The sequence below is a fragment of the Syzygium oleosum genome, unplaced genomic scaffold (genome assembly GCF_021117445.2).
Source record: "Syzygium oleosum isolate NSW1041296 unplaced genomic scaffold, Sole_v2.1 Sole_v2.03, whole genome shotgun sequence".
Lineage (NCBI taxonomy): Eukaryota > Viridiplantae > Streptophyta > Magnoliopsida > Myrtales > Myrtaceae > Syzygium > Syzygium oleosum.
Window position 1 is genome coordinate 9573227 of NW_026607487.1, and position 26277 is coordinate 9599503.

The 26277-nt window shown below is 44.8% G+C and overlaps 4 protein-coding genes across 7 annotated transcripts; 2 read left to right on the forward strand and 2 right to left on the reverse strand.

The window, feature by feature from the left end:
• The first annotated feature begins 211 nt into the window (after positions 1-211).
• On the forward strand, positions 212-3647 carry LOC115679066 (probable polyamine transporter At3g13620). 2 transcript variants are annotated; one of them, XM_030602613.2, is made up of 2 exons: positions 212-2438; positions 2885-3647. In XM_030602613.2, the coding sequence occupies exon 1, from the start codon at positions 377-379 to the stop codon at positions 1778-1780; it is 1404 nt and encodes a 467-aa protein (XP_030458473.1). In that variant the 5' UTR covers positions 212-376; the 3' UTR covers positions 1781-2438; positions 2885-3647. The 2 variants fall into 2 exon arrangements, with proteins under 2 accessions (XP_030458473.1, XP_056166079.1); XM_056310104.1 differs by having other exon boundaries at positions 212-2434; positions 2803-3645.
• Positions 3648-10075: 6428 nt separating this feature from the next.
• Positions 10076-11463, forward strand: LOC115679239 (F-box/kelch-repeat protein At2g44130-like). The gene has a single exon (XM_056310106.1). It carries the CDS (start codon positions 10174-10176, stop codon positions 11224-11226), a length of 1053 nt encoding a protein of 350 aa, XP_056166081.1. The 5' UTR covers positions 10076-10173; the 3' UTR covers positions 11227-11463.
• Positions 11464-15020: 3557 nt separating this feature from the next.
• LOC115679105 (constitutive photomorphogenesis protein 10) lies at positions 15021-17083 on the reverse strand. The gene is made up of 4 exons (XM_030602669.2): positions 16813-17083; positions 16155-16228; positions 15887-16034; positions 15021-15623 (listed from the first exon to the last, which is right to left on the reverse strand). The coding sequence occupies exons 1-4, from the start codon at positions 17015-17017 to the stop codon at positions 15526-15528; spliced, it is 525 nt and encodes a 174-aa protein (XP_030458529.1). The 5' UTR covers positions 17018-17083; the 3' UTR covers positions 15021-15525.
• Positions 17084-18023: 940 nt separating this feature from the next.
• On the reverse strand, positions 18024-23355 carry LOC115679104 (glucan endo-1,3-beta-glucosidase 4). Of its 3 annotated transcripts, XM_056310103.1 has the most exons (6): positions 22770-23160; positions 21835-21980; positions 20999-21125; positions 19045-20292; positions 18616-18643; positions 18024-18498 (listed from the first exon to the last, which is right to left on the reverse strand). In XM_056310103.1, the coding sequence occupies exons 3-6, from the start codon at positions 21063-21065 to the stop codon at positions 18354-18356; spliced, it is 1488 nt and encodes a 495-aa protein (XP_056166078.1). In that variant the 5' UTR covers positions 21066-21125; positions 21835-21980; positions 22770-23160; the 3' UTR covers positions 18024-18353. The 3 variants fall into 3 exon arrangements, with proteins under 3 accessions (XP_056166078.1, XP_030458528.2, XP_030458527.2); XM_030602668.2 differs by lacking the exons at positions 21835-21980; positions 22770-23160 and adding an exon at positions 23204-23355; XM_030602667.2 differs by lacking the exon at positions 21835-21980 and having other exon boundaries at positions 22770-23159.
• Positions 23356-26277: the final 2922 nt, after the last annotated feature.

Below are 26277 nucleotides of genomic sequence, written 5' to 3' on the forward strand. Positions count from 1 at the left end.
GATTGCGCATCGGAGCACATCATGCACACACCACTTCAGACACCAGTTCTGTCATTGTGTCTTTTCCAGTCTCTTTGAATGAATCAAGGACGAGTTGTCTTTATAATGTACCTCTCTTTCAAGTACTGGTGCTGTCAAAGGAAAAAAAGAAGATGCGAAAGAAATGGAATTTTCAACAATGCTGAGAGTGTACCAACCGGAATCACCAACCTGACCATGTCCCCCTCACGGAAAGCAAGAAAAAGAAGGGACGTTTTACCTGTAAGTCAAATCAATGTGTCCGTTGAACGTTGAGTCGTGACGCTGTCATTCCATTTACCTCCATTTCTCTACCTCTTTGGATCTTGCTTCCAGACCAATCATTCATCCACTGAAAATGGAACCTTCCGATCACTCTGCGACTGCCTCGCTTCTCGATCCGCCCGTTCGCCCGATCGCCCCTGCCGCTGCCTCCAAGAAACTAGCCCTCCTCCCCCTCGTCTTCCTCATCTACTTCGAGGTTGCTGGCGGTCCCTACGGCGAGGAATCCGCTGTGGGAGCCGCCGGCCCGCTCTTCGCCATCCTGGGCTTCATCGCCTTCCCCTTCATCTGGAGCGTCCCGGAGGCCCTCGTCACGGCGGAGCTTGCCACTGCCTTCCCCGGCAATGGCGGCTATGTCATCTGGGCCCACCGGGCATTCGGGCCCTTCTGGGGCTCCCTGCTGGGCTCCTGGAAGTTCCTGTGCGGCGTCATCAACCTGGCCTCGTACCCTGCCCTCTGCATGGACTACCTCAAGCTGGTGTTCTCGGTTTTCGCCTCCGGCGTGCCCCGGTACGTCGCCATCTTCTTGTTCACCTCGGTGCTGTCTTTCATGAATTACACTGGTTTAAGCATTGTGGGCTACACTGCAGTTGGTTTGGGTATTGTATCTCTCTCGCCTTTTGTTGTGTTGACATTGTTTGCAATTCCCAAGATTGATCCTAAAAGGTGGATCAGTCTGGGTGAGGTGGGTGTGGCTAAGGATTGGACACTTTTCTTCAACACCCTCTTTTGGAACTTGAATTTCTGGGACAGTGCAAGTACTTTAGCTGGGGAAGTTGAGAACCCCCAGAGGACATACCCTAAGGCACTCTTCTCTGCTGGTTTGCTTGCTTGCTTGGCTTATCTGGTGCCTCTTTTGGCTGCAATTGGGGCGATCCCTCTGGATCAAGAGGATTGGGTTGATGGGTACTTTGCTGATGCCGGAGAGTTGATCGCCGGCGAGTGGCTCAAGATCTGGATCGAGATCGGTGCGGTTCTGTCGGTCGTGGGACTTTTCGAAGCACAGTTGAGTAGCTGCGCATATCAGCTTTTGGGAATGGCGGACTTAGCATTTTTGCCCCAGTCATTCGGGTTGCGATCCACGTGGTTCAATACCCCCTGGGTGGCGATTTTGATCTCCACATTAATAGCGCTGTCGGTTTCTTACATGGACTTCGCGGACCTGATCTACACTGTGAATTTCTTGTACAGTTTGGGGATGTTGCTGGAGTTCGCGTCATTTCTTTGGTTACGGAAGAAATTGCCCGCTATCAAGAGGCCATTCAAAGTGCCCGTGGCAATGCCGGGTCTCGTGATCATGTGCTTGGTTCCATCTTGCTTTTTGGTTTATGTGATGTCCGTGGCTTCTAAAATTGTATACATATTGAGTGCCGTGTTGACTGTCTTCGCGATCTCTTGGTACTACTTCATGAAGATCTGCAAATCAAGGGCATGGTTCGGATTCAATGATGTCCGTGAAAAGTTGGATTATGAAGAATAGCCAGAGCTCTAGCACATATGAAGGTTGAGATCGAGTTATTCACGGATATGTTGAGATGGGGCATTCTGGTGTTCTTTGAGTTGTAAGGTTTTAGTTTCAAGCCCCAAAGAAGGAAAGGACGGTATAACTCGATCGCCTTTTCTGGATGACTAATAATAGGATTGAGACTAATGGAAAATTTTCCCTCTCCGAATAGTTTTGCAGAAGATAAGTTCATCCATGGAGAGTTAATGGAATCCATTGTTCTAGGAAGCCCTCTCTGTATGTACCATGTAAACAAACCTGAAGACTTTTAAAGTGAAAATGGATATTACATGCTTTCTCCAGGAAGAGGGACCTAAAAAGGCGGTACTATGAATTCGACTTGATGGACCAAATCATCGTTCAACAGAATCATGGTGTGGTGCATGTGATTGGTGTAGATAGCAGGGGCAAAAAATTTGATGAGGAAGAAGACAGATAGTCGGGGACACATTTGATATCGGCATCGTTTCTCAATCCGAAATGCTGCAAAACTATTCAGGGGAACTAGTGGTCTGGAACTTCTCCACAACGGAACGAGTTTTGATGAGACGATCTTACAAGCGCGAAAATGGACACCATCTCCTGGAATGGGATGCGACGACGGCCTGATTGGTTTTAGCCATACTACAGGTTGGTCATGCTTCCCGCCTCTTGAGTTGTGCACCTCGTAGGGTAGAATCTCCAAATCCAAACGCCTAACCAGTTTAACCTTACACAGTATCTGACACATTGTAACAGAAATTTCGTGGCAAAATCGATTTTAAATTGTTCATATCATGTCAAGTTTGAATCCTTCACGATACAATGCTTTTCCTTTTGGCGCTCTCTTGACTTCTGGTTACCCCAACTCAAGCCAGTCTTTGCTTTGGCGGGAATGCTGGAAGTATGCTATAAACATATGATGATGGCAGTAGTTATTCATGTACTTGTCTCTCTCTACAAGTGGATCAGCCTCTTCCAACTGACGTCATGTGAATCGAACATGTACATTGCTATAGGGAAATCGAAGGGACTAAGCCGACCACGACAATAGATGTTCAGAAATCTACAAGAGCTCACGACAACCTTTTCGACAAGTAGACACTGGACGTGGTAACTTTTCCTTCGGACTGGCATTTTGACAGACTACGTAATCTGAGAGCAAGAAAAGATCTGCAGCATATGCCGAAGACATGGCTCACCTATGTGCCGAGTCAGAGATCGATGAGAATGAGATGCCTCTCTAAACTGTTCGTCAAGCGAGAATAACTCAACACCGCAACCTACGAATTCCGAAGACTTTAGAATCAGGGTGTAACGGGTGGTTTTCGCAACAGTTTGTGCACAACTCAGTGTTCCTAGGAACAATATGCGCAGGATAGATTGTTCCTCAGGTAACCGAGCAGAAGAAAAAGGAGTGCACAATGAATAGTTCTAATGGCCTCCAATCCTATGTACTTTCTACAAGAGAGAGGGGAGTTCGATAGAAATGTTATTGTCGACCTTGTTGGAAAACAGAGCGTGTGAACATATTTGTTGGGCGTGGAGCAAAAGGAGACTTCTGCAAAAGGACATGTTTGTATGCAGGAATTATTGAAGCCCCACCCGTCGGACTCGAGATTTTTCTTCGAATGTCATTAAATAGGGCAAGAGCTTGGAACTATCTGTAGAGCTGACCATTGTGTAGGTGTTTCTAAGTTAGATGACGCCGGCCTATGTTAATCGTGGCCCCACCCTCCCCCCCACATCCCATCTTTTTCTCCTTGCCATTTTGGCTAAGAGTCCTTGGTCCACTTTTCTGGTAATTTTGGTCCCATGTATATTATATACTTTTAACTCGCATGAATCATACCGCGATACATAACACGCGCTCGCTGATGCTAGTATTTCTCTTTTGAGGGCCTTCCTGAGGAGCCATCTCAAGGAAAGAATCTAAATTTATGACAGACTTGATCCGATGGCCGTTCTCCGCTATCCACAAGGATATAAGGGACCGTATATTTCAAGGCCATGGCTAGAAAATAGGAAACTTGAATTTCCATTTTCGATAGTAGAAGAAGCGCAGATTGCATTAGTCTCGATTGGCTTTCTTTCTAACCTTCCGCGCTGTTCGTAAATTTTTTCAATTTGACCGGATGGTAGTTTTATCTCATTTGAGTAGGCAAAAAAGTGAAGGGCTTTGATTCTAATTGAGTTGTAATTAATCTATATGATAGATATTTTTAAATAATTTTTTGAATTCTTTTGGTTTTTTTTTTCTTTTTTTTTCCCTATTCTTTTTAACGGTGGCTAAGGACTGGCCACCGGCCACGAGCGGTGGCCGGCGAGTGCTATCCTCGCCAAATCTGGTGAGGCCGACCCTCGCCCAAGCAACGGTGGCCTCGTCGGACATTGCCTCGGCCCAAGCGACACCAGGCGAGGTCGAGGACTAGCCTCGCCAGATCTAGTACTACTGGCGTCTACGTCAGCGATTTCCAATCAAAATTAGTGCGATGGATTCAATTAGAAAAATGTGAAAAGATTTGGAATTCAATTGACAAAATTGAAAAGTTTAGTATCGAATTAGCAAAAGTACAATAGGTTCACGACTCTTTGGATAATTTTCCCTCAATTTTGCGAATCCTTGTCCCGTCCACATAGCTATCGATCTCTCAACCCCAACCGAATCGCGACGATACTCCACGAGTGCATCTTACTACCGGTAATGCTCGATTCCAACCCTTTCCGTCGTCAATAATAGCGTCCCAGTATCGAACTCATTTGCCTAACACAAGCAGTCTAACAGATCGAGAAAGTATCCGTTTCGCCACGCGAAGAGCCGGGCGTTAGGAGTTGACGAGGAGAGAGAAGGCAAGGTTGGCAAAGGATTAGGGGGGGGAGGGGAAGAAGAATGGACCCGATGATGGGTGAGGCCAAAACCAAGAGACACGAATGGCAAAAGCATCTTCCCTTCCATCGGCTAGGATAAGGCAAATTGGAAAAAGGGGGGAAGCTCGATCTTTTGATCAGTCGTCCCTATCGCGCGGAGCAGAACGACGGGGGTAGATCTGCGAGGTTTTTCCCTGGGGACCATCCTTTCGATTAGACAGGAATGATCATCCACAAGGTGGCGAATAATGTGGTAGGGACGGATCTCAATGAATCCAAGTCCCACTTCCCCTATCCCCTCTTTCGGATCAACTTGGACACCTTTTTGCTTGACCGAATGACCGATTCTGTACCAGATAAAAGCGAAAATAGTATTATCAGTTCAGTTCTTGGCTTTTGAAACCCCACGTTTTGGTGCGACGCAGTGCGTTCTTCTTTTTCGGCGTTCGCCACCAAGTATAATTTCACAATTCTTTTCTGGGGCTTTTGATTTCGCGGCTGCTTAGATGTTTGCAAAGTGTTCCGAAGTAAGAAAGAGATCCCGCCCCGCTTCGAGATTGTTTATGAAATGACCCGTTTCGCCCCCCGTAGAGAGACGGCTTCGGTTCTAAATGTATCCGCCGCGAAAAAGTATCTTCGTGCGTAAGGAAGAAATCTCTTGAAATCGATCGCTCTCGATTCTTTCGAAGGAAGGACGAAGGCAGTGAATACAAAGTTCAGATGCCTCTAAAGACTCTACTTTTACTTCCTCCTTTTTTTTAGGGGCATAGTGGGTATACCGCAATTCGGCTTAAAAGAAGAATGCTCACTCGTATCTTCCTTCTAGAAACTCTCTTTCTCTCTCTCCTTTTGTTGTGTTTCTTCTTGTGTTTTTCGCTCTTATGGTCCCATCGCCATTGCTTTCTTATGGGAGCCATCTTCGCGCGTAAAGAAGAAACCGCGCGAAATCAATCGAGCTTCGAGCAACGACGATAGCGAACGTACGGCATTCGAGATGCCTCTGAAGACCACCTTTCTTCCTTTCCTTTCTTTTCGGGGCGAACGTTCGCGGGTACCGTGATCCGGCCCGAAAAAGGGAGAATGTTCGCGACCGTCATCGCGGGTTCATGTCGAATTCCGCCCGCTCTTTCCGTCACCCATCCACATTCTATGCGACCGGCGTCGAGTGGGGCGATCCTACACGAGCAACTTTAATACAAAAAAGATTCATCAATGTCGGGTCACGTTCCCAAGTTGAGAAACAAAATCGTGTCCGAAGTGTTCATGCAATCACGCCTAATCTCTCTCTCTCTCTCTCTCTCTCTCTGTGGTCCCATCGGGGAATCTCTTAGCTGTAAAAGGGAGCCTGAGAGAGGTGGGAAATGACAAAAGGGCCCCCGGCGAGTAAAGGTTGGAATCCCCTTCTAGAAGCTCTTTGTCGTTTCGTTCCCGTAATTTCGCCGTCGCCATCGCCATTATTTGCTTCTAGAAGCTTTTTTGCGCGCTTCGGGACAAAGCCCGGATACATATACATACATAACTCGAATAAATAATTATTAAATACGTAAATAAATACGTAAAAAAAACAATTACGGATACGTCCAAAACGCAATTGGCCCCACCGCGTTTCGTGATGGGGGTGGGTCCACGCCTAAGCACTACCGCGGGGCGAGATTTTTTTATTTATCCTACCTCCTTTTTTAAAACCCCCCCCCCCCCCCGAAAAATACGATTATTATAATACAGATCATTATAAAAATAAAAAATAAAACGATCATTGATAGTCACGTGTATGGTGGCGGAGTTGACTATGGACATGGGGTTACTTTTTTTTCTTTCGTGAACAAAACGAGGACGGAGGAGGAAGTGAGCCGGTTTTAGTTGGTCCGCCCCGTTAACACGATCCCGACCAGCCGACTGTCCCCCTCGAGATCCTTCACGTCGCCGGCTCCGGAGCTCGATCGGGACCGGGACGTGCCCGATGAGAAACCGCGGGAGCCCTCGGGTTCGGGTGAGATCCATGGAAGCGATGCTAGAAAAAGAGAGAGGAAGGGGCGGGGGAGAAATTAATAAAAAAAAATTTGGTAGGGGTCGGCACGAGTTGACAATTGGGAAGGGGGGCCATTTCGCGTAACCAAATGTCACGTACGAACCAGAAGTCCCCATCCATGGCCCCCGAAATGCTACGCGAACCGAGCGGCGTGATTGCCCTCCCACCTTTTTATAGTCTCCAATTTGCCTCTGGTTTTTACGTCATCAAATTAGAAGTTAGCGACCCCCACTTCTTCCCCCCTCATCCCGAATCAAGGGTTACGAAATGGCGGTAATTACAAGTAAATTAACAAGCGTGACGTCCCGCGCTATTACTTTAAAAATTGAAAGCGGCAAAATGAGGCATCGCATGTATCACTACGACTCTATTGGGGGGGGCGGGGGGGTCACGCGTGCACCGAATACTTTAGTCATCGAAAACTCTCTTTTTTTTATAGCGGTTATATTCGACTCGGGTGAAAGCTGTCTCTTTATACATTATGCACGATACACATTCAGATCTATCTTAGATTTTTTGTCGTGCGCCCGGGGGTTTAACAGGTTTTGGACGATTGTGGACTGGGTTGATGGTGGTTTAAAAAGAGAAAAATTTTAGCTTCGAGGGAAAGTGGGCGGCTCTTTAACAAGGTCCACATCCAGGAGACCCTTTTTGATTGTGGAATGGGTTCGTATATCGAGAGATTATATCGAAGTTTAAAATCGGTAGTTAGGAAAGAAGACTAACACGGCGAATGTAATGACGAATAAGCGAGAATGTTGATCCGGGCGATCGAGATTAACGTCGTGTCCTTCAAGACGAATTTGGCCCCGTGTCAATGCATTTACTGAGGATATTGACATGATCGTCTCCCAGGATAGAACGGATCTCGTTCCTCCGAAGCGGTATGTGATCTGAAGACTCCAACGAACGCAATTTTGCGACAATCGCACCAAATGACAATGATGAAGTGAATATGCGTAGAGTGCGTCGGGAAAAAAATGAATCCCACAAAGTGATGTCTATTCTAAACTAAACTGTTCGGTCTTATTCAAGTGGCGAAAAATGAAGAGTTGCGAATTTTCGTGAACAGTGAAGGTTCACTTGAACCGATCGCGAGGGGCTTCGGTTTTCCATTCGTGCGAACCGAACCTCACAGAGACATGTTTATTTGTCAAAAAATAAAAAAATAAATAAATTCTAAACAACGTGTCTGTTCGGGAAAAATAAAAACCGATAGAGAGCCGAACCGAACCGGCCGGACGGGCGGCGGCGTGCTTGGACCGACCTAGCTTGAGCGTAGGTCCTTTCTCTTCCACAAAAGTGGGAGTCTCTTGGGGCCCAGCCGTTGTGAGGCTCAGTATTTGAGCATCTCATCTATAACCTACTTATGTGGGACAACTTTGCATGTGCCTTACCGTTCTCATTATGGGATTTTGGTTCCAAAATCCCAATAAACCCGATGTGTAAGGAGAGATTCTTACATCAATTGTGGATGGAGCTAGTGGTTAGTTTATAAGTATGATGGAAAGTCTCACATTTTAAGCTTGCTTTTGGTTGTAAAAGATGCCAAAAATCACGTGACACTAACATACAATCGAATAATTGCTGAAAAATGTACCACGCTGCTGTTGTAAATTGTGATCTCCATTCTGATGTATTCTTAAAGATTGCGGCACCAATTCACACGATTGATCGTAATTTTATATCCAAAACAAATGCAAAAAAAAAAAAAACCCCACAAAAAATCGGGATGGACGCGATAGGGGGTGGGCCAAAGGAGCGAATGGCAGTACGCCCCTCCCCTCCCCTTTTTACCACTGGGGGTGAGTATGATCCGAATTGGGCCGGTCCAACACTTAACCCTAGGACCAATTCGCACAGTGTTGATCCCCAATTTTTGGGATCGAGGACCAACCCTATTGAGCTTGGGATCGAGGACTGGACTGACCCTTTGGGTCCGGTCCGGTTCCAGAGTCAACCTGGGACCAATCGATTTTTTTTATGTTTCGTTTTTTTTATTTGTTGAAAGGACAAACGGTACACTTTGAAAATATATATCCATTGACAATGCAATATTGAGTAACCAAATTATGGACCCCGGTACAAATCAAATAAAAATCTAAGATAGCGCAACAACAAAAATCTCCACTTAGTAATATACGAACACATGAAATAAAATGGTAAAAATACATAACATAAACCATAAATTATACAATTTCATATCTTATTCATTCTCAAAAGATTACTTTAATTTATGAACACTTGAAAACAAAACAAAAGTGATTCCATATCTGCCTCAGGGGGATCGGCCATGAGTCGCCGAGGAGGGCCAAGTGAGGGGACCTGCATTCGTCGTTCGTGAGGCGCCGAGGCGGCCCAAGAGAGGCAAGCTAGTTCGTGAGGCAAACGAGGAGAGACAGATCTAGCGAACAGCCACAGAGAAGCGAGGGAAGGAGAGAGGTGACACTCAACAGTTAATAGAGTTTTTATTTTCAACACCATAAGAGGAGGAGGGAGAGGCCTCAGATTTTTTGGAAAATAAATAAATAAATAATATATATGGTTATTTACCAAAAAAAAAAATAATAATATATATGGTTGATCCAATTCGGACCAATCATAAACTCTTAGGATAGAAGATCAATCTGTACAGTACAGATTCTAGAGGTTTCAGGATCAAAGATCAATTCAGTCTCTTGAGAACCGGATCAGGATCGGCTGGATTGGCCCGATCCAAATTGTCGGTTCAGAGTCAACTCTGAATCGTTGCTCACCCCTGTTACTGTTACCGCCATGAAAGCTCCCCCCTCCGTCGAGCTCATCCCCCTAAATTAGATAAGCCCCGCCAGCTCAAACACGTCAGCAATCGGCGTCTCCTCTATCCCCTTATCCGCCACATGTCACCTGCCGTACACGTGCCCCCCCCACCCACTCTCTCTCTCTCTCTCTCTGCTCCATCGTCATCACCATCACCACCACCACCGTAGGCCGCGCGACATGTCCGGGCGGTCCCCACCGCGCATGTCACGTGCCGACGTCCCCGTCAGGCTCGGGTCGGGGCGAGCCCCCCTCCTCTCCCCTCCCTCCTTATCCTCTCCGCTCCATCAATCTCGCCCGAAGCACACACCCCTCTTCTAAGTTCTAACCACCGGTCAAAACTCCGAGCTCCCACACCTTACTTTCCGTGTCCTCCCCCCGACCGTACCCCATTAACGATGGTAAAAGAAAATCGCAATAAATCGGAGAGGATTTGCGAGATCGGCTATAACTTTTCTCTTGCTCCGATCGCCACGTCACGCCGGCCCCCACCACCCGACACGTGTCGGCCCCTGATTGCTCTCCCTGCCTCCCCCCAACTATCCCGACCGCCCCGTATAAATACCCGGGTGCCCTCCTCCCGCAGCGCCCGAAACACCCGGTTTCGAACAGACGGACCGAAACGACCCCTCCCTTCCGCTTCGAACTTGAGAGCGCCGTGAAGAGAAGAGAAGAAGAAAAAGGCGAGAAAAAAATGGAAGGCTTCGAGCTGAGCGACCTGGTTCCGGGCTTGCCCGGCGAGATCGGGCTCGAGTGCCTGACCCGGTTGCCCCACCCCTCCCACCGGGTCGCCTCCTGGGTCTGCCGGTGCTGGCACCAGCTGCTCGAGAGCCGCGAGTTCTACCACCACCGCCGGCACCTCGGGTACACCCGCAAGGTCGCCTGCCTCGTCCAGGCCCTCCCCCGCCCCGCGCCCCCGCCCGAGGCGACCGCCGCCGGCGGGGGGTCGAAGCCCACCGACTCCCCCGGCTACGCCGTCACCGTGTTCGACCCGGTCGGCCGGGCCTGGGAGCGGCTCGACCCGGTCCCCGGGTACCCGGGCGGGCTCCCTCTGTTCTGCCAGGTCGCCGGCTGCGAGGGCGGGAAGCTGGTCGTCATGGGGGGCTGGGACCCGGCGAGCTACGACCCGGTGACGGACGTGTTCCTCTACGACTTCGCGTCGCGGCGGTGGAGGCGGTGCGCGCCCATGCCGTCGAAGCGGTCGTTCTTCGCGGTCGGGTCGCACGGGGGCCGGATCTACGTGGCCGGTGGCCACGACGAGAACAAGAACGCGCTGAGGACGGCGTGGGCCTACGACGCGTGGGGGGACGAGTGGACGGAGCTGCCCCCGATGACCCGGGAGCGGGACGAGTGCGAGGGGATCGTGGTGGGCGGCGAGTTCTGGGTGGTGAGCGGGTACCGCACGGACAGCCAGGGCGAGTTCGAGGGCAGCGCCGAGGCCTTCGCCGGCGGCGAGTGGAGGCTGGCCGAGGGGGTGTGGGAGGCGGGCCGGTGCCCGAGGTCGTCCGCCGGCGGCTTCGGGAGCGACGGCAGGATAGTGAGCTGGGCCGATTCGGACTCGAGGGTCCAGGTCGGGCCGAGCGGGGTGGCGGTGGGGGACATGACCCTGGTGACCGGGTCGGAGTACCAGGGGGCGGCGCAGGGGTTCTACGTGAGGGCGGGGCAGGGCGGCAAATTCGAGCGGGTCGGCGACGTGCCCGACGGGTTCGGCGGGTTCGTCCAATCGGGTTGCTGCGTGGAGATTTGATCGCGCCGGAGTTTTGACTCTCGCGTCCGCCAGTGGCTCCGGGTTTTGCACGGCGACGAGGGGGCGGTAGAAGAAGGAAAGAGCCATTTGGGCTCGGAGCGTTTTGAGTCTTTTTGCTTTAGGCTTCCATCAAGGCTATATAGAACGAGAGATGCTGTCGGTTGTATTGCTGCTTTTGCTTCGATTCTGCTTATGTAAATAATTACACACTGAGTTGAGCAATTTTGTCGGGAAAAACGCAGAGAACGTGTTGTGAGGACTTCTATGGTGAAAAGTGCATTCAAAGCAAAAGCCCGCATCAACCCTTTGGTCGTTGAGCTATTACATTGCTTCGATGATCGGAAGCGAACGTCGCGAGAAGCGCAATGATGAGTTCTCGATCGTATGCTTTCGAGTGTCCTTCGGGGCGGAACGAAATCGGGTCTACGAGGTAAAATCGCGAACTTTGTGAGCCCGATAAGGCGCAAGTCGAAACTCGGGTGATAGCGATTTCGGGTGATAGCGATTTGGTGGATGCTCGGCCGCGCACGCGAACCGCCCGACGAATGTTACTCGGGAGTAACCAAAACAAAACATAGTTTTGTCCGTACGGAAAAGGAGGGGGGCTTTCTTATGCCGCAGGGTGATAGGGGCTCTGAAGGAAGTGGGCATTATAAAATTGGAGAATCATGTGGGTAAAATTAATGGATAACGATAGGTAAATTTACATGATAAGGAAAAAAATCCTATGATAAGATGTGAACGGCGACAAGCGATAAGGATTGGCGAAAATAAAAAGAGGTAAAGTGTGATTTGATTCATGTGGACATTACTTATGTTTGGATACGCAGAGGAAAGTAAAAGGGAGGAGAATGTTTTAAATTTCCCTCCTACTTCTGTTTACAGAATTCTTTCAAAGGGTATTTGATATTTCCATATCCTCCTCATGTATTTCTCTCCTTCTCTCCTTATTTTTGATGCCGAGTTTGGATCACATCGCTAAGCTGATCCGACAGGACAGAAGGGAACCGGGGTTAGTTTCATGAAATCGATACGAATCGAGAGATGTGCCGATGCGAACCTAATGATACTTGCACATGATAATCAATCAACTGATTTGAGAATTGATGACGACTTGGGTTAGTTCTGTTTGGTGCAAAACCTTTGACCTGCTCTCAACAAACGTCATATGATTCTCCTTCCCAAAAGACACGAAGCGACTGGTGATGGAGTGACACATAACCGAAGAAATCATCACGACACAAATCAATCATCATCATCACAGTCCCTTCTAACCACTTCCCCGAGCATAGCACTAGGCCTGTCACTGTTGGTCTTTAACCCATTAATCACGACGAGCAATCCTTTTTACAGCGACCAATTCTTCCTTCGATCACGCCCTTCCGTGCACGAAATTTCTGAAAAATGTTTGATCAGAGTGAAGTGTCCGAAAAAAAAGTTTGACCGCGTAAGATCCGTCATCATTTATATATTTATTTATCTATGTTGGCTCATGTTGTTGCCCTCGAAAATTGTAGCCCATCTGGACCGAAACTTAAGTCACTCTCATTGGATGAAGGAAATTGCCGACGACGGCGTTCGAAAGTCTAGATTGCGTAGCGTGAGAGTCGCGTTTGAAGAAGATTCTTCCTCAAGAACAAACATGCGTTCCGAATTGGAATTTGCATATTTTGCAGAATTCAAACTCTGACCCTTTTTCGACCCAAAAAAAAAAAAAATACTCTGACCCTCTTAAAAAAATTTGATCTTTTCGTCAACTGCAGCCGCCGCACATGGAGTTAGTGACTGGTGACGAGAGGGAGCATGTTCGGCTCTTGCACATGCCCGCGACTATTCGGATGCACATGCCGAGGTTATGAACTGTAACATAGGAAATTCCGCAGCTGTTGTCTCTAGTGTTTTCTATGACAGATTCTATTATGGAGGTATGGAGGTAAAACTCTTTCCAGCTAGATAAGCAAACGAACTGAGATTTTGTTCCTTCTATGAATATCTTTCGTCGCGCCCTCCCGCTCGACGGCATATCGGTTTTGTATGACTGGAGGGTCTCGCGAGGGGGGGGGGGGGGGGGGGGGGGGGCGCGTAGAGGAATCGAGTCGAGTCCATAGATGTCGAGCTCGAGCTCGATCGAGTAATGACTTGAAAGCCTAGCCTCAAGCTTGATTTGACTTATATCTGTCGGGGTCAATTTATAAGTGAACTCAAGCTCGAGTTCAATGAGTTTGAATACCATGTAATTTTTAAGATTTTCATGTTTATCGATACAACTATCAGATATTTTTTTTTAAGAAATAATGGAAGATTTTCATGTTTATCAACAAGCCCTCCAGCTTAATCGAGCTGGGAATTGATGAGCTTGAGTTCGAGCTCAACTCAAGAAGATACTCAAGCAGCTCGAGCTCGAGCTTGACTCGAGATTAAGCAAGTCGATCTCAAGTAATCATCAATTCGAACCCCAACTACTCGCGAGCAGCTTGACTCGATCTCATCTCTAGTGGTATCTACAGATCCAATGACTAATACGATGTAGCGACAAACGATTCCGGGTCTTTATCATTGAATCCACAGATACAATAGAGGTCGCTGATCCCAATATAGGGGCAATGCTTTTGAATTCGAAATGATTTTACAGTCATCCAATGTTGAAAAAACCCCCCTTTTGTACAATATAAATAGACGAATGATTGCACCCAAGACGATGGAATTCTCAGAAAAAAATTGAGTTTTGAGACTGAAGTCTCAAGCGTGCCTGGAATATTTTCGACGAAGCACTGTTGTGCATGCACACACCACATTGAAATTTCCAGAACGCTGATGATCACATTCAAAAAGTCAGATTAGTCGGGAGGCAAGGTTTTGACCGAAACGCCCAGATTTGATGGGCGCAGAAGAATTGGCGACTTCCCAGGAAAACTGAAAACGACGAGGAAGACCGTAGGTACCCGTCATTTAGGGCATGTTTGATAACCGGCCAAATAATATTCGATTCTATTCTTTTATTTTTCGAAATAAAAAAGAATATAAATCCGTTTGATAAATATTTTATCTTCTTCTTTCTTGGCATGTGGCCGGTGGCCGACGACCGGCCATAGGCCAGGGCCGCGACGCCCTCGCTGGCCCTAGCCTCTGGCTGGCCAAGAAAGAGAAGAGAAGAAAAAAGAAAAAAAAATATTAAAATATTATTAATAAAAAGCAATTTTGTGCTGTTACTAAATGCTGTTCTTTTTCTATTTCAGGAATGAAAATTTTGGGTTGTTACCAAATACCTTTAAATACTTAGAGATTATTTTCGGGAACAGAATAAAAAAAATGATTACCAAACCGAACCTTATTGTCGATCATCAAAGCAGAAAGTCCTTTAACATCTACAATCCTCCGCAACATCTGTCAGAGAAGTAAACTGCGTGCACCTCCCAATTCCAGCGCCTTAAAGAAAATGGGTACCCGCATTCGCTTCTAGAAACTTGGTTCTTATAGCCCTTTTCACTATAGACGGTAGGGGATCCATTGATGCTTAGATCCTTGATTCCGGATCGCAGCATTGTTCAAAATTGTACTTATTTGACGATGGCAACTGATCAAAAGCGCAATGTATGTATCGGTACACAGAATGATAGATCCAGTGGCGGGTATTATCATCAGTGCAGAAAACCAAAGTGCTACTAATCATAAGCCAAGAGAGAAGATCGTGCTGCTGAATTGCTAGAAACTGATCTTTCTTTCGGCATTAGCGTGATCTTGGTACACGGTTCCAAGATGTGCCGTGACATTGCTTGTGATGATGAAAGAAGGGCTACTTTCAACAGCCATACAATATCTCTTCAATTCCTGCTACAATTATTTTTTGACACCAGGACAGAGTACATAAGCTAAAAGCCCGAAAAGACAAATGAACATGGAGAGGCACAATTGCCAAGTCGATCGACATGCACCCAAAGTAACAGATCTATTTGGTTACGATGGATTCTTTTTCATCATCATTCACCAGCTATATTTCCATTCCCAACGACCATTCAGCAGCGATTTTAGCGGCCGCATTTGCCGAAGGTTAACTCACCCGTTACATCTGCTCACCAAAACTAAAAGTAGACAAGCTGCAATTTACAAGTTGCCACTGATTATACGCGAACTCACCCGAGAAAGGCTTGATGCTGGAGCAGGAGGCGTGCATCATATTCATCTCGACAAGTCTCAAAATCAAGATGGTTGTTTAGGTCGTGCCATATTGCCAACCCTGTCGTCTTCTGTGGTAAGAGTTGCACGCCAAGGTAGTCTGCTCTTTCCATCTAATGAATTCGATCACTTCGCGAATCGCAGTGTCCATTCAGCAGCCAGTTGATCATGTTTAGGCCGGTCCACCATGTACAGATGGGCAATGCCAGGAACCAGTAGATTATCTGCACCAAGAGAGCATTCGAATGAGGCATGATGCATTTTCATTTGGAGGACAAACTACTATGAAAGAGCATTTGAGTGGTGGTGCTCCAAGAAAAATTCCTTCAAGCCCACTCTGAGTTTCTTGCTTGCAACATAAATAAAAAATGTGTGAGATCAAAAATCTGTTTCAGTTCCGCGACCAATTAAGAAATTCACACTGTCATAGCAGGTAAGAAACATTGCAGATATAGTGAGTCAAACAAATGGAATAATAGAAGCATACGGGGATCAGGATTCGTGAAAATCGATCTGATGGCAAGAAGAACTTTAGAAATTGTAAGAGCCGGGCTCCAACCATCCTTCAAGATGTCCAATCCAAGATTTCCGGACGAATCAACATTACAATGGTAAATTCGAGTTTTGAATGCGACCTGCGAACCGACTTGACTTCAATAGACATATATCCAAACTACTCCAATTTAATCAAATTACAAAAGAGAATTGACATTCCATTGACAAACTTAAGGAGATAATCAACAAAAGCGACATACCTTCGGAGGCTTGAATGGATAATCACTCGGAAAAGTTATGTCAAGGAAAAAAATTCCTCCTCCATACGGTGTACCTAGAAACATCCGTCAGAGCATGCTCGTCATGCCACTACAGAAAACTAAGGATCTCGCAAACCATATCAACTCGTCGAAACTAGAGGAGAAGGGACACGACAGATCACACCAAGGAAATCATTAGCAGGATCTCACGAATACCAATCAATCAAGATGACAAATGCTGTTTATCTAAGACGTAAAATTGCAGACCGGCCAAGCAAGACGAGGCAGCAATAGCCGAAGAATCCGCAACGATTTTGCAGACACAAGGAAATAGATTCAGGAGGTCATTAACCTCAAAAAGGCGAGGCAAAGCTCTATGAATCCGAGCCCATCAACCAAATTGTTTGCAAATACCCAGGAGATTATCTATCAGGACAGTAGATAACAAAAGAAGCTGAGCTGAACCCATTAAGGAAACATCAGATTCAGCAACAGAGAATTCAGAATCACCACATGTCCCAAATCGCTAGCTAAAAAACTGAGAGCTCCACAGAGCAAGGAAGGGCCATGATCAGAGCGACCCCCCAAGCAAGGCTCGTAGCTCCCGGACGGAAACCCTAGGTTGCTCGAGGACTGAGAGGGAGAGAGAGAGACGAACCTGGAGGGCCCATGATGGTGGAGACCCAGTGGTAGAGATTGTCGCCCTTGGGGCCGGCGGAGCAGTAGGGAGGCGGGTCCCGGTTCAGCTCCGCCATCTCCCTCTGTATCCTCTTCCCCGAGGACGACACCGAGGTCGTCGACGCCCACGCCGTCGCCGACGACGCCGTCGCCGACGACGACCCTATCATCCCGGAGCTCCTCATCTTCCCCCAGGTAACGCGCGCGAGAGCTCGTAAACAGTCGAAGGTTGGTTCTCTTTCGCCTTAACCCCCTCCTTTTCTTTCACGGTTCGGCTCGATTGCCATTCTTGGAACTCAACCCGGTTCTGATTCGAAACCGACTCCCACGTGGGACTCTTTTATCTAGAAATGCTAAGAGATAATTACACGAATGATCCTTGAATTTTGGCCCAATATGTAATGTTGGTCTCTAAACTTTTATTTTGTTTAATATGGTCCCTGAACTTTAGCCTAATGTTTAATGTGGTCCCTGAACTTTTGGTACATGTTCGATATAGTCCATAAACTATATGAAAATGTTCGATATAATCTTTCCATTAATTCAAGATCGGAGACGACATTGAACTTTTTTATATAATTCAGAGACTAAATTAAACATATTCTAAAAATTCATGGATTTTATTACATTGGCCTAAAATTTAGGGACCACCTCGAACAAATAAAAAATTTATGGACCATATTGCACATTCAGCCAAGATTCAAGTACCATTTGTGTCATCTTCCCAAATGCTAATGCTAAATTTGTATGGATTTTATATTCTAATTTAATTTAAGTTTTATATGTTTTATTAATTGAAAGCTAATAATGCTGAATTTTCCTATTAACCACTTCAAAGAGAGAAAAAGAAGTATATTCCTATGCAATATGATCCTGGTTGGATAGCATGTGACAATTTTTCATGTGGTATGATGGAATGTTTACTCAAACATTTCAACGAACATCTTGAAAAATGTTTCAAGTGTTACTTTGTATGGGATCATACTTTGTGCACAGTGCACATATCCTGTTTACTTTATTCTGCGTGACTCATCTCCGTCGCCATCGATATCGATAGTCATGCTTTTACAACTGAACTAATCATCCAAATCAATGGTAATAGAATTTGCTTGGGTAAAGATTGAATCATACATTTTGCAACACTATATGGTTGGGATATGCTTATGATGAATTTGAAGGACACCATCTCACTTCTCCACCATAATTTGGTGGCTGATTTTAGAGGAAATTTGCAAGCAGGCAAGGCAATCGCCAGTCACATTGGTCCATTCTCATCTCCCCCCCCTCCAAAGAATCATGCTCTATCCACAGATTCTAGAATCAAATGCTACAGTGACATAAAATAGACAAGGAGGAACTCAACGGAAGAAGGATCTCTCAGCGCATACAAAAAAATGAGAAGGGATGAATGAACAAGAACCCTCACTAAGCTCAAGAATCTCCCACCAATTACATCACAGCCGAGATCTACCGGTAACTCGCTATCGACTGCTCTAGCCGAATAGGGCCCATGCCCCTTCGTCAAAGCGACATTAGAGCAACGGAGATAGCCCAAATCACGTACTTTAGTTCGGAGGCTAGCACAGCTGAAGTTGGTGAACCTCCGCCTATAGGACTGAAAGGTGCAGACGCGGACGGGGTGATCACATTGGAGCTCGAGTTTGAACTGTCAAAAGCATACACATATAGGGAACACATTCAGAACAAACGCAGCATCAACTAAATAAATATAAAATGATGGCAGCAGGACAGATCTTTCAGCGATATACTAAAATTTTCTCACCTCCCAGCGAATTTACACGATCCATAACCTGCATTTACATCACAGCAAGTCAGAAAGTCGAAGGAAAACATGAGAGGAAAGCTACCTCTCTAAGTATTGCAGGAAGGATACGCATATTTAGCCCTTTATATGTGCCAATATTAGCAAAGCAGGATATTTAGAGTCGATAAACTACCCAAAGCTTTAGCAAAGTGGTCTATGAATCAGTCCTAATGACATGCAACTTTTTGATGAGGACAAGAAAACACATCCACACATCATTTTCTGTTAAGATCACTGATGTGATGATTCACTGCCCATCTGCAATCCTCTCCCACCATGAAACATGTGTGCGCCTCATAAAAAAGGGGAAGACAGACAGTTCGTATGCACAATCCCAGTTGTCCTCCGCAGAGAAGAATAAACATAAAAAAAAAAATAGAAACTCACTAGGATTGACCGTAGTAGTCATAGCCGTGCCCTGAAAATCGCACGTCCCACCAACACTCTGCATCTTCTGATAATAGTCATTGTAGGCATACGAAGCATGGTTCACCACGGTGTTGGGCGAGTAACACGGCTGTCCTACCTGAATAGCCGTGCAGTTAGCCTGACCTTGACCACAAGCCCAGTTTAGCCCATCTAGCAACTTGTCGGAATCTGCATCCAGCTTCGCTATGCAGAAGACCCCGGAAGAGTTCCCCGTGACTCGACTGGATGTGCCCAAGCTGAGAGGATACACAGAAGTCCCGTTGGTGAAAAACACACCCCAATTTTTCTCCGACACGGGTCCCGGTCTCTTATCCTCGTTAAATAACTCATAGATGTATGTGTTGATCGGCACATTTGGCTGGCTAGGTGGACCTGAGCCATTAAGCACCCGCTTGATCAAATTGTTGCCGAAGGTTTCGGCATTTTCTGCCGTCGCATCAGGTTCATTTGATCCACCAAACCAAGGCCAGCCGGTTTCTGTCACCAGAACAGGGATCCCAGAAAAATTCATGGCCTCGATAGAATAATAAGTAGCATCGACCATGGCATCAAACATGCTGTTGTAGTGAAAAAGGGTATTCGGGTCAACAATCTGCTTCACTGAAGGCAGTGGTCGAAAAAGAGCATAATCAAGTGGGAAAATCCCGTTCCCTTGAGTATATCCATAATATGGATAAGCATTCAACATGTACGAGGAATTTGTGTTCTTCAGGAATTGAAGCAGCTGGTACACCGTAGAGTTCCATGAAGAGTTGAAGGCCGCGGTGGAGGGAGGGAAGGGCCTCGGAATCACATCCATTGATTGTGGGGTCGAGACCTTAATCATAAAATTGAGATTAGAGGCAACCAGAGCTTTATGAAGGTTATTCATTGCCGGAACTAAAACCGGAGCAGCATGAGGTATTGAAGTAAGAACTTCGCTGCCAACTGCAATTGCAGTTATATTAGTTGCAGGCAGGTAAGCGGCAACATTTTTGTTAATCCAAGCCGCCGCTGCTGCTGGAGATTCTCCAATCCCTAAAACTTCCTCGTTTGTGACACCAACCATGACATCAATCCCGCTGTTAGCAAGGGCTTTTAACATGTGAGCATCGGCATCATAAAGTCGCACATGAGTTATCTCATGGGATTTTAAGACTGCTACTATATCTGAAGCTTCTGGCAGGTTAGAAACAAGGGTACCGACGTTTATTCCCACAAATGCACCTGATGTATCAGTTCAAGATATATTTCAGGAATAGAAGAAAATGCAGCCTGCTGACTTCATGTGCTTGTGATGTCAAGTAAAGATGAATGAATAAGAGAGATTGCAAGATCATAGGGAGTGAAGGGGCTCAGCAAATTGTCAAGCATATAATTGCATGAATTTGCAGATTGCAGCTTCCAATAGAGAAGGTCAGTAGACTTGTTTAATCCATAGTGAACATGAAACTGTTAAGGTCAAGAGCTTATCCACTTTCAACCATATGGGAAAAGAAAAAGAAAAACACATGATTAAATAGGGACATAGAATTGTGAAGCAGAATATAATCATGACCAACAATAACAAAACATCTTTTTCATTAGGGACACTGCCACTATCATCAGCTTCAATGGGAATCTATATCCACTGATGACACTCTCATGTAATATCAAGCTAATAAAACCTTAGGTATGCATTCCTATTGTATAAACCTTAACACTGTATGACTATGCTCATAAGTCACGGCTAGGAAGTATAGCCATGCAAAAATTGCCCATCGAATCCCCTCTATGACGACTGCAAATTCTACATGATTGGATTAGTTTGTCCCCACAGGGCCAAATAAACCATTGAAGCACGATGTCGCACAGGCATTACATGCAGAAAATGATTCAGCAGACAAATAAGAGCTAATAGGACTAAAAGAACCCGGGAGGGTTTCTGAATTACCCAAGGCAATGGGCAAGAATGAAAGTAGAAGCAGAAGAATTCTCCCCAGCCCTCTTTCACCCATCATATCCAGAAAATGGGGAACGAAACCTTCCACCCTCTTCTGTCGCCTTTAATGGAGCTTAAACTGCAAATCCAATGAATTTTCCACGAGGCGTGGTTAGAGACTGTATTCAAATTTCAACCAAGGGTCGAGATTACATGGAGATGAAGGCAAAAACGGAAGGCACAAATGATAACAGAAAATGCCATGTCACGTGCTACTTCTAGCAAAAAGAGCGTAAAAACCCCCGAAGAGCTGTACAATAGACAACCAGCTCATCTATCTCAACCAAATATTTTGTGGGATGGCCAATTGTTCTAAAAGCTTAAACCAATAAATGAATGCGTGAATTAAGATTTAAATGTTCTAACTTGCAGGATCTCCTCCTCTAATACCATGAAAGATTTTGCGGGACCACGGCTAATTGCTCTACAAAATTAAGCTATTAGATGAATGTGTGGTTTAATATTTAAATATTCTAAAATCTCCATCTAAATAGCATTGATTATGAAGTATTGGTTTATAGTAACAACTCACCAGTGCCCCAAGAGCTAAGTTTATTTCATCTTATCCAAGTCCACAAAGTTTATTATAAACCATTGAGTAAACTGACAACCTACTTCCCAACAATAAAGGAAACCAATATACCTTCATTAGGTACATTATATGTACAAAATTGACCAATCTCCAAGCACCAAAAAGCCTATGCTGAGAAAATATTTCTAATTTAAGAATGCATTACGAGAATCTTCCTTTTCCTTTCCCATCATTAATTGCATTTGCAGCTACCAACCTGAAATATCTCTCTAAAATTCCAAAAGGAAAAGAGAGAGTTATGCTGAATCTTAAATGTGTCTTTTCAGAGCTTCAGTGCCTTAAGAGAAATCATGCCAAGATGACCTGCTAGGATTATTGAGCTAAATTATCTGGAATAGCAGCCTGCTTTCAACAAATAAAATGAATTATCTCTGAAGCACATCTGGTACGACTATTATCCAACGTTGCCAAATAGTACACAAAAGTAATACTTCGCCATATATGGTTTAGAAATTGGAACTGGAAGACATATCATGAAATGGAATTAGGGACAATAGTTGCAGTTCGTTATAACTTCCAGTTCAATTGATAAGTTCACTACAGTCTAGAGATGCGAGTAACAATGATTTTCAATTCGTCCGGTCCTTTTCTTCTGTTCCTTCTTGTAGGTGTAACTAACTTACTTTAATTCAACTTTGCAGTCACTGATTAGTCTGACTCTATACGCATAACGCATTGTGTTCAAGCACAAAATTCACAAAGTATGCCGCAAAGGGCGAGAAATTTCGAGGTCCATGACAGGATCCGACAGCACCAAAATCAAACAGCCCAGAAACATATTGTCCAACTGTAATGCAGCTAAACTTAGAAATGAGCTATATAGTGCCGGAACTATGAAGGGCCAGCTGAATAAGCTCTTAGTCAGGATCTCCAAAATGTCAAATGCCATAATAGGGCATCAAAGTAGCTTCTCCATTGTTGCATAAGCATAGTTTACAAGAATCAGCGACCAGCTCAAGTGAGAGTCGTGATCTACAGACCATTCTGGAGAAACCTCCAAAAGCAGGACGATGAGAACACGACAGATGAAGAAACTGAGCCGGGAGAGACATAGATGCCTAGACCTGAAAGATTGAGAGGCCCCAAAGATGCAGAGATTGAGAAATCAAGAGGGAAAATAGCTCAACTTACTCAGTTTCCTGCGCACAAAACCAGCTCAGAAGTAGAAAATCACGCAGGGGAAGCTGGAAACCAGAAGACCCCGAAGAACACTCACTGCCGAAGCTGGAAAACCAGAAGACCCCGAATAACACTCACTGCTGAAGCTGGAAACCAGAAGACTCCGAATAACACTCTTCCAGTCTAGACTAAATGGCCTGTGGAAAAATTATCACTCTTTTCCCACTACAAAATACCCATCTCATTCGACCAAAAACAAAACACCCATCTTAGAATAACGCTCCTCCAGACAAAACCCCCCACAAACCCATCTTTTTCCTACTAAGTAAAGTGGTCCTTTTTACTAAAAACACAAGCTTTGTAACCCTGGGACAAAGATTTGAAATGGGTACTGCATTAAAATAAAAAATAAATAGATCCCGGAAGTTCAGAGAGATGATAGGGACCTGTAATGGCAGCTTCTCTCTGTTCCCAGCAACGCCGCACACCCGAACAGACCTCGTTTGCTACAACTTTGTCTATTTTGCAGTATCTTTTTCTCAAGTGTTCTACTGGGTCCGAGCTCGTAGTTCAATACAGCATTCTTGTACAGGAGATTTGAGGGATGCAATGCGTGGGCTCTTGGAATTTCTCCCTCCAAGACAAGTTCTTTTATTGGCTCCTCAGTTCGAAGGATTCGAAAAGGTACGGAAACGGTTTTAGCTGTAATTAACACCATCAGTGAGGGAAAGTCGGAAACTTTAGAGCGCGAATAATAACCATTCTGTTTCAGAAATAATTTCTGGGATAGAAATAGATTTTTCTATTTCCGTTCCCAGGATGAATTTATGAAGAAAGAAACTCGTTTGATAACAACAAAAAATTTTTATTTCTGGAACAGAAACCCGTTTGATAACAGTATAAAATTTCTATTTCTTAGAACATAAACCTGTTTGATAACAACACAAATTTCTATTTCCCGGAACTGAAATCCATTTTTTTAGAAATGATCTCTAAAATGAAAATCAATCAAAACACTCAAACCCTAGTAAAGCCGTAAAGGTTTATTCATTCAAAGGATTGTGTTGTTTTTTAAGGTTTTAGGGTTTTTTAGGGGTAAAGACCCCTTTTGGGGTTAAACCCCTTTTAAAGTTTTTAGGGGTTAAAACCCCTTTTAAATCCCTAAACTAAGGAGTCTTCAAAAATATCATTTAGGCACCTCAAAAAATTTAAATTTCACTCAAAGCGGGTGCCCATAGGTATTCTAAGCTATTTTGTGAACTTTTGAAATTTTTTATTTTTTGATTTTTTTGAAATAATTCACCAAATTTCCTATTTTCTGAATTTTTATGAATTTTTCTGGAATTTTTCAATTTTTATGAATTTTCTGAATTTTTTTTTTTGAGATTTTTAGGAATTTTCCGGATTTTCTAATTTTTTTTTTGAATTTTGTTATTTTTTATGATTTTTCTAATTTTTTTTAGAGTTTTTTTATTTTCCCGCCATTAATGAATCGGACCGAACCGAACCGGTTCGGATCAGTCTCACCAGGTTAGACCGAGGCCAAATTTAGGAAGAGATGTGTTTTGAAGAGAGAAAACAGGTTCTTTTAGAAATGGTTTTCATTTCTCGTCCAGAAACATAATTTTTTTTTTTGTTTCTGATTTTTGGTCCAGAACCAGTTCTGGAACAAAAAGTTGTTCCATAAATAGAAAAATGGAATTGCGCTGCCAAACTGATTTCTGTTCCAAACCTGTTCCCGAGAACAGAAAACTAGTTCTGGACAGAAACAGAATGGTTATCATGCACGCCCTTACTCGCTCGCTGCACTTTAGTTTATTCTTAGGATTAAAAAAACATCTCTTTTGCAGGAGATCTCTTCGTTCTCGGGATGTTTTCAAAGACTCAACTCTTCTTTATGGGTCAATGTCAGTTCTATCTGGTGAAGCTTTTGAAGTTTTAATGTAAGGGGGAAAATGTAGCAGCAGAGAAGGTGGGTCGCCTGAATTTGATATCCATCATTTATTAGGTAAATCATTGTCATCAGGAATTCTTAAGCCCGCAGGTTGACTTTAGTAAGACGGACTTGGGCGCATGGTCTGTACACATCAGAATCGATTACCCGATGAGGTTCGATCCGGTTCTCGTTTCGCTTATCAAGATAATAGAATACGTGATGGACACGAAATTCAATCACATTCTCAAGTTAAAAATGAAAAAAAGAAAAAAAAACTCTATAGCGAGAAGAGAAGTTGATTAAATGTGTATCATAATATGAGATTTTATGGTCTCTTGAAAAATCGATTCACTTTCATGTGAACAAACGTTGTACCTAACTGCATTTTGTCGTATATCCTACACAATATGTCGTGTTCCACATACATTTTTTAAAATTTTTCAATGATCGATCAAGATTTATTCCTTTTTGCGATCCGACGGTATTGATTTCCGGCCCTGATTTGTAGAAGCGGCCGGCATGCACTGGGTGGACACAGTTTTCCAATGCGTCTGGCAATGTGCAAGTGCATGCCAGCAAGGGTCCTAATATTTGTAAATTTATAAACGCACCTCATGCCACAATTAAGAAGAAATGGTTTAAATTTTCATTTGGTAATGGGCACAGACATATAATAAAACACAAAATGAAGTTCCTCTATCTCGTTTTACTTTCTTGACGCAATTAAGTTGTATGTCAGTTCATTCACACCCACTTGACAAAATAAATAAATAAAAAGCGATATAAAAGAAAAACGTTAGAGACAATTCTGCAACCATGTTTTGCTCCGTAGCCCAACAAAAGTCCGCCGAACCGAAATGCACATTCACTCCTTTACCCTCTGTCAATATGACAAACATGTCCTGCGCATCGATTTATAACCATGAGGGTTGGACATAACAGGTGGGAAGGCGGGGTTTCGTTCATTGATGTATGAGATCCGCAATTAGAACCGTATGATCCCACCTAGGTTTTCCAACACCCCCCCTCGAATTTCCCACGCGATGGAGATAGTAATGACATATGGAGCACTGGACTTTGCGTTCGGTGTTTTCATTAACGAGAGGATGGAAACGGGCGACCAGCATCGGCAAATGCCTGGACGTTATGACAGTAGTTTCGTGTCGGTGGTCGGAAGATTTGGTTCGAGCCATAACTACTACCGTCCATTTGGACTTAGCCCGTCACCGTCGCTTTGTCAAATGGAAGTCGGAATAGGTTCCGAATCATCTCGCTACGCATGCACGTGCCAAATCTATACTATATTCGATAAAAAAAAAAATTTGCTTGGTTGTAAAGCTGACAGTCAAGGAAAAAGGCAGGGGGAGTGGGTGTGTCAGCATGAAATCCACATCAAAACGTCAAAAGCAGCAACCTTTTTGGACTCTTTTCCTCGTAGGACAGGCAAAATGTAAAAGATTCCTCCTCGAGAGGGTTCGAGTTAGTGGATCACATGCCGTTCCCATCCCCACGACCTTGAACCCTTTCTCACGCACACGACCTTGACCCTTTTCCCCTCCCCACTCCAAGGCGGTGATTAGGAAA

Excerpts from the sequence above, each read along its gene's own strand:
- LOC115679104 (XM_030602668.2), bottom strand. The coding sequence starts at position 21,065 with ATGATGGGTGAAAGAGGGCTGGGGAGAATTCTTCTGCTTCTACTTTCA. Across the intron at positions 20,293-20,998 it reads ATTCTTGCCCATTGCCTTGG|GTGCATTTGTGGGAATAAAC; the intron begins GTAATTCAGAAA and ends CTGATACATCAG. Across the intron at positions 18,644-19,044 it reads GACTACTACGGTCAATCCTA|GTTATGGATCGTGTAAATTC; the intron begins GTGAGTTTCTAT and ends ATGTAAATGCAG.
- LOC115679239 (XM_056310106.1), top strand. The coding sequence starts at position 10,174 with ATGGAAGGCTTCGAGCTGAGCGACCTGGTTCCGGGCTTGCCCGGCGAG.
- LOC115679066 (XM_030602613.2), top strand. The coding sequence starts at position 377 with ATGGAACCTTCCGATCACTCTGCGACTGCCTCGCTTCTCGATCCGCCC.
- LOC115679105 (XM_030602669.2), bottom strand. The coding sequence starts at position 17,017 with ATGAGGAGCTCCGGGATGATAGGGTCGTCGTCGGCGACGGCGTCGTCG. Across the intron at positions 16,229-16,812 it reads CACCATCATGGGCCCTCCAG|GTACACCGTATGGAGGAGGA; the intron begins GTTCGTCTCTCT and ends GGATGTTTCTAG. Across the intron at positions 16,035-16,154 it reads ATCCATTCAAGCCTCCGAAG|GTCGCATTCAAAACTCGAAT; the intron begins GTATGTCGCTTT and ends GTCGGTTCGCAG.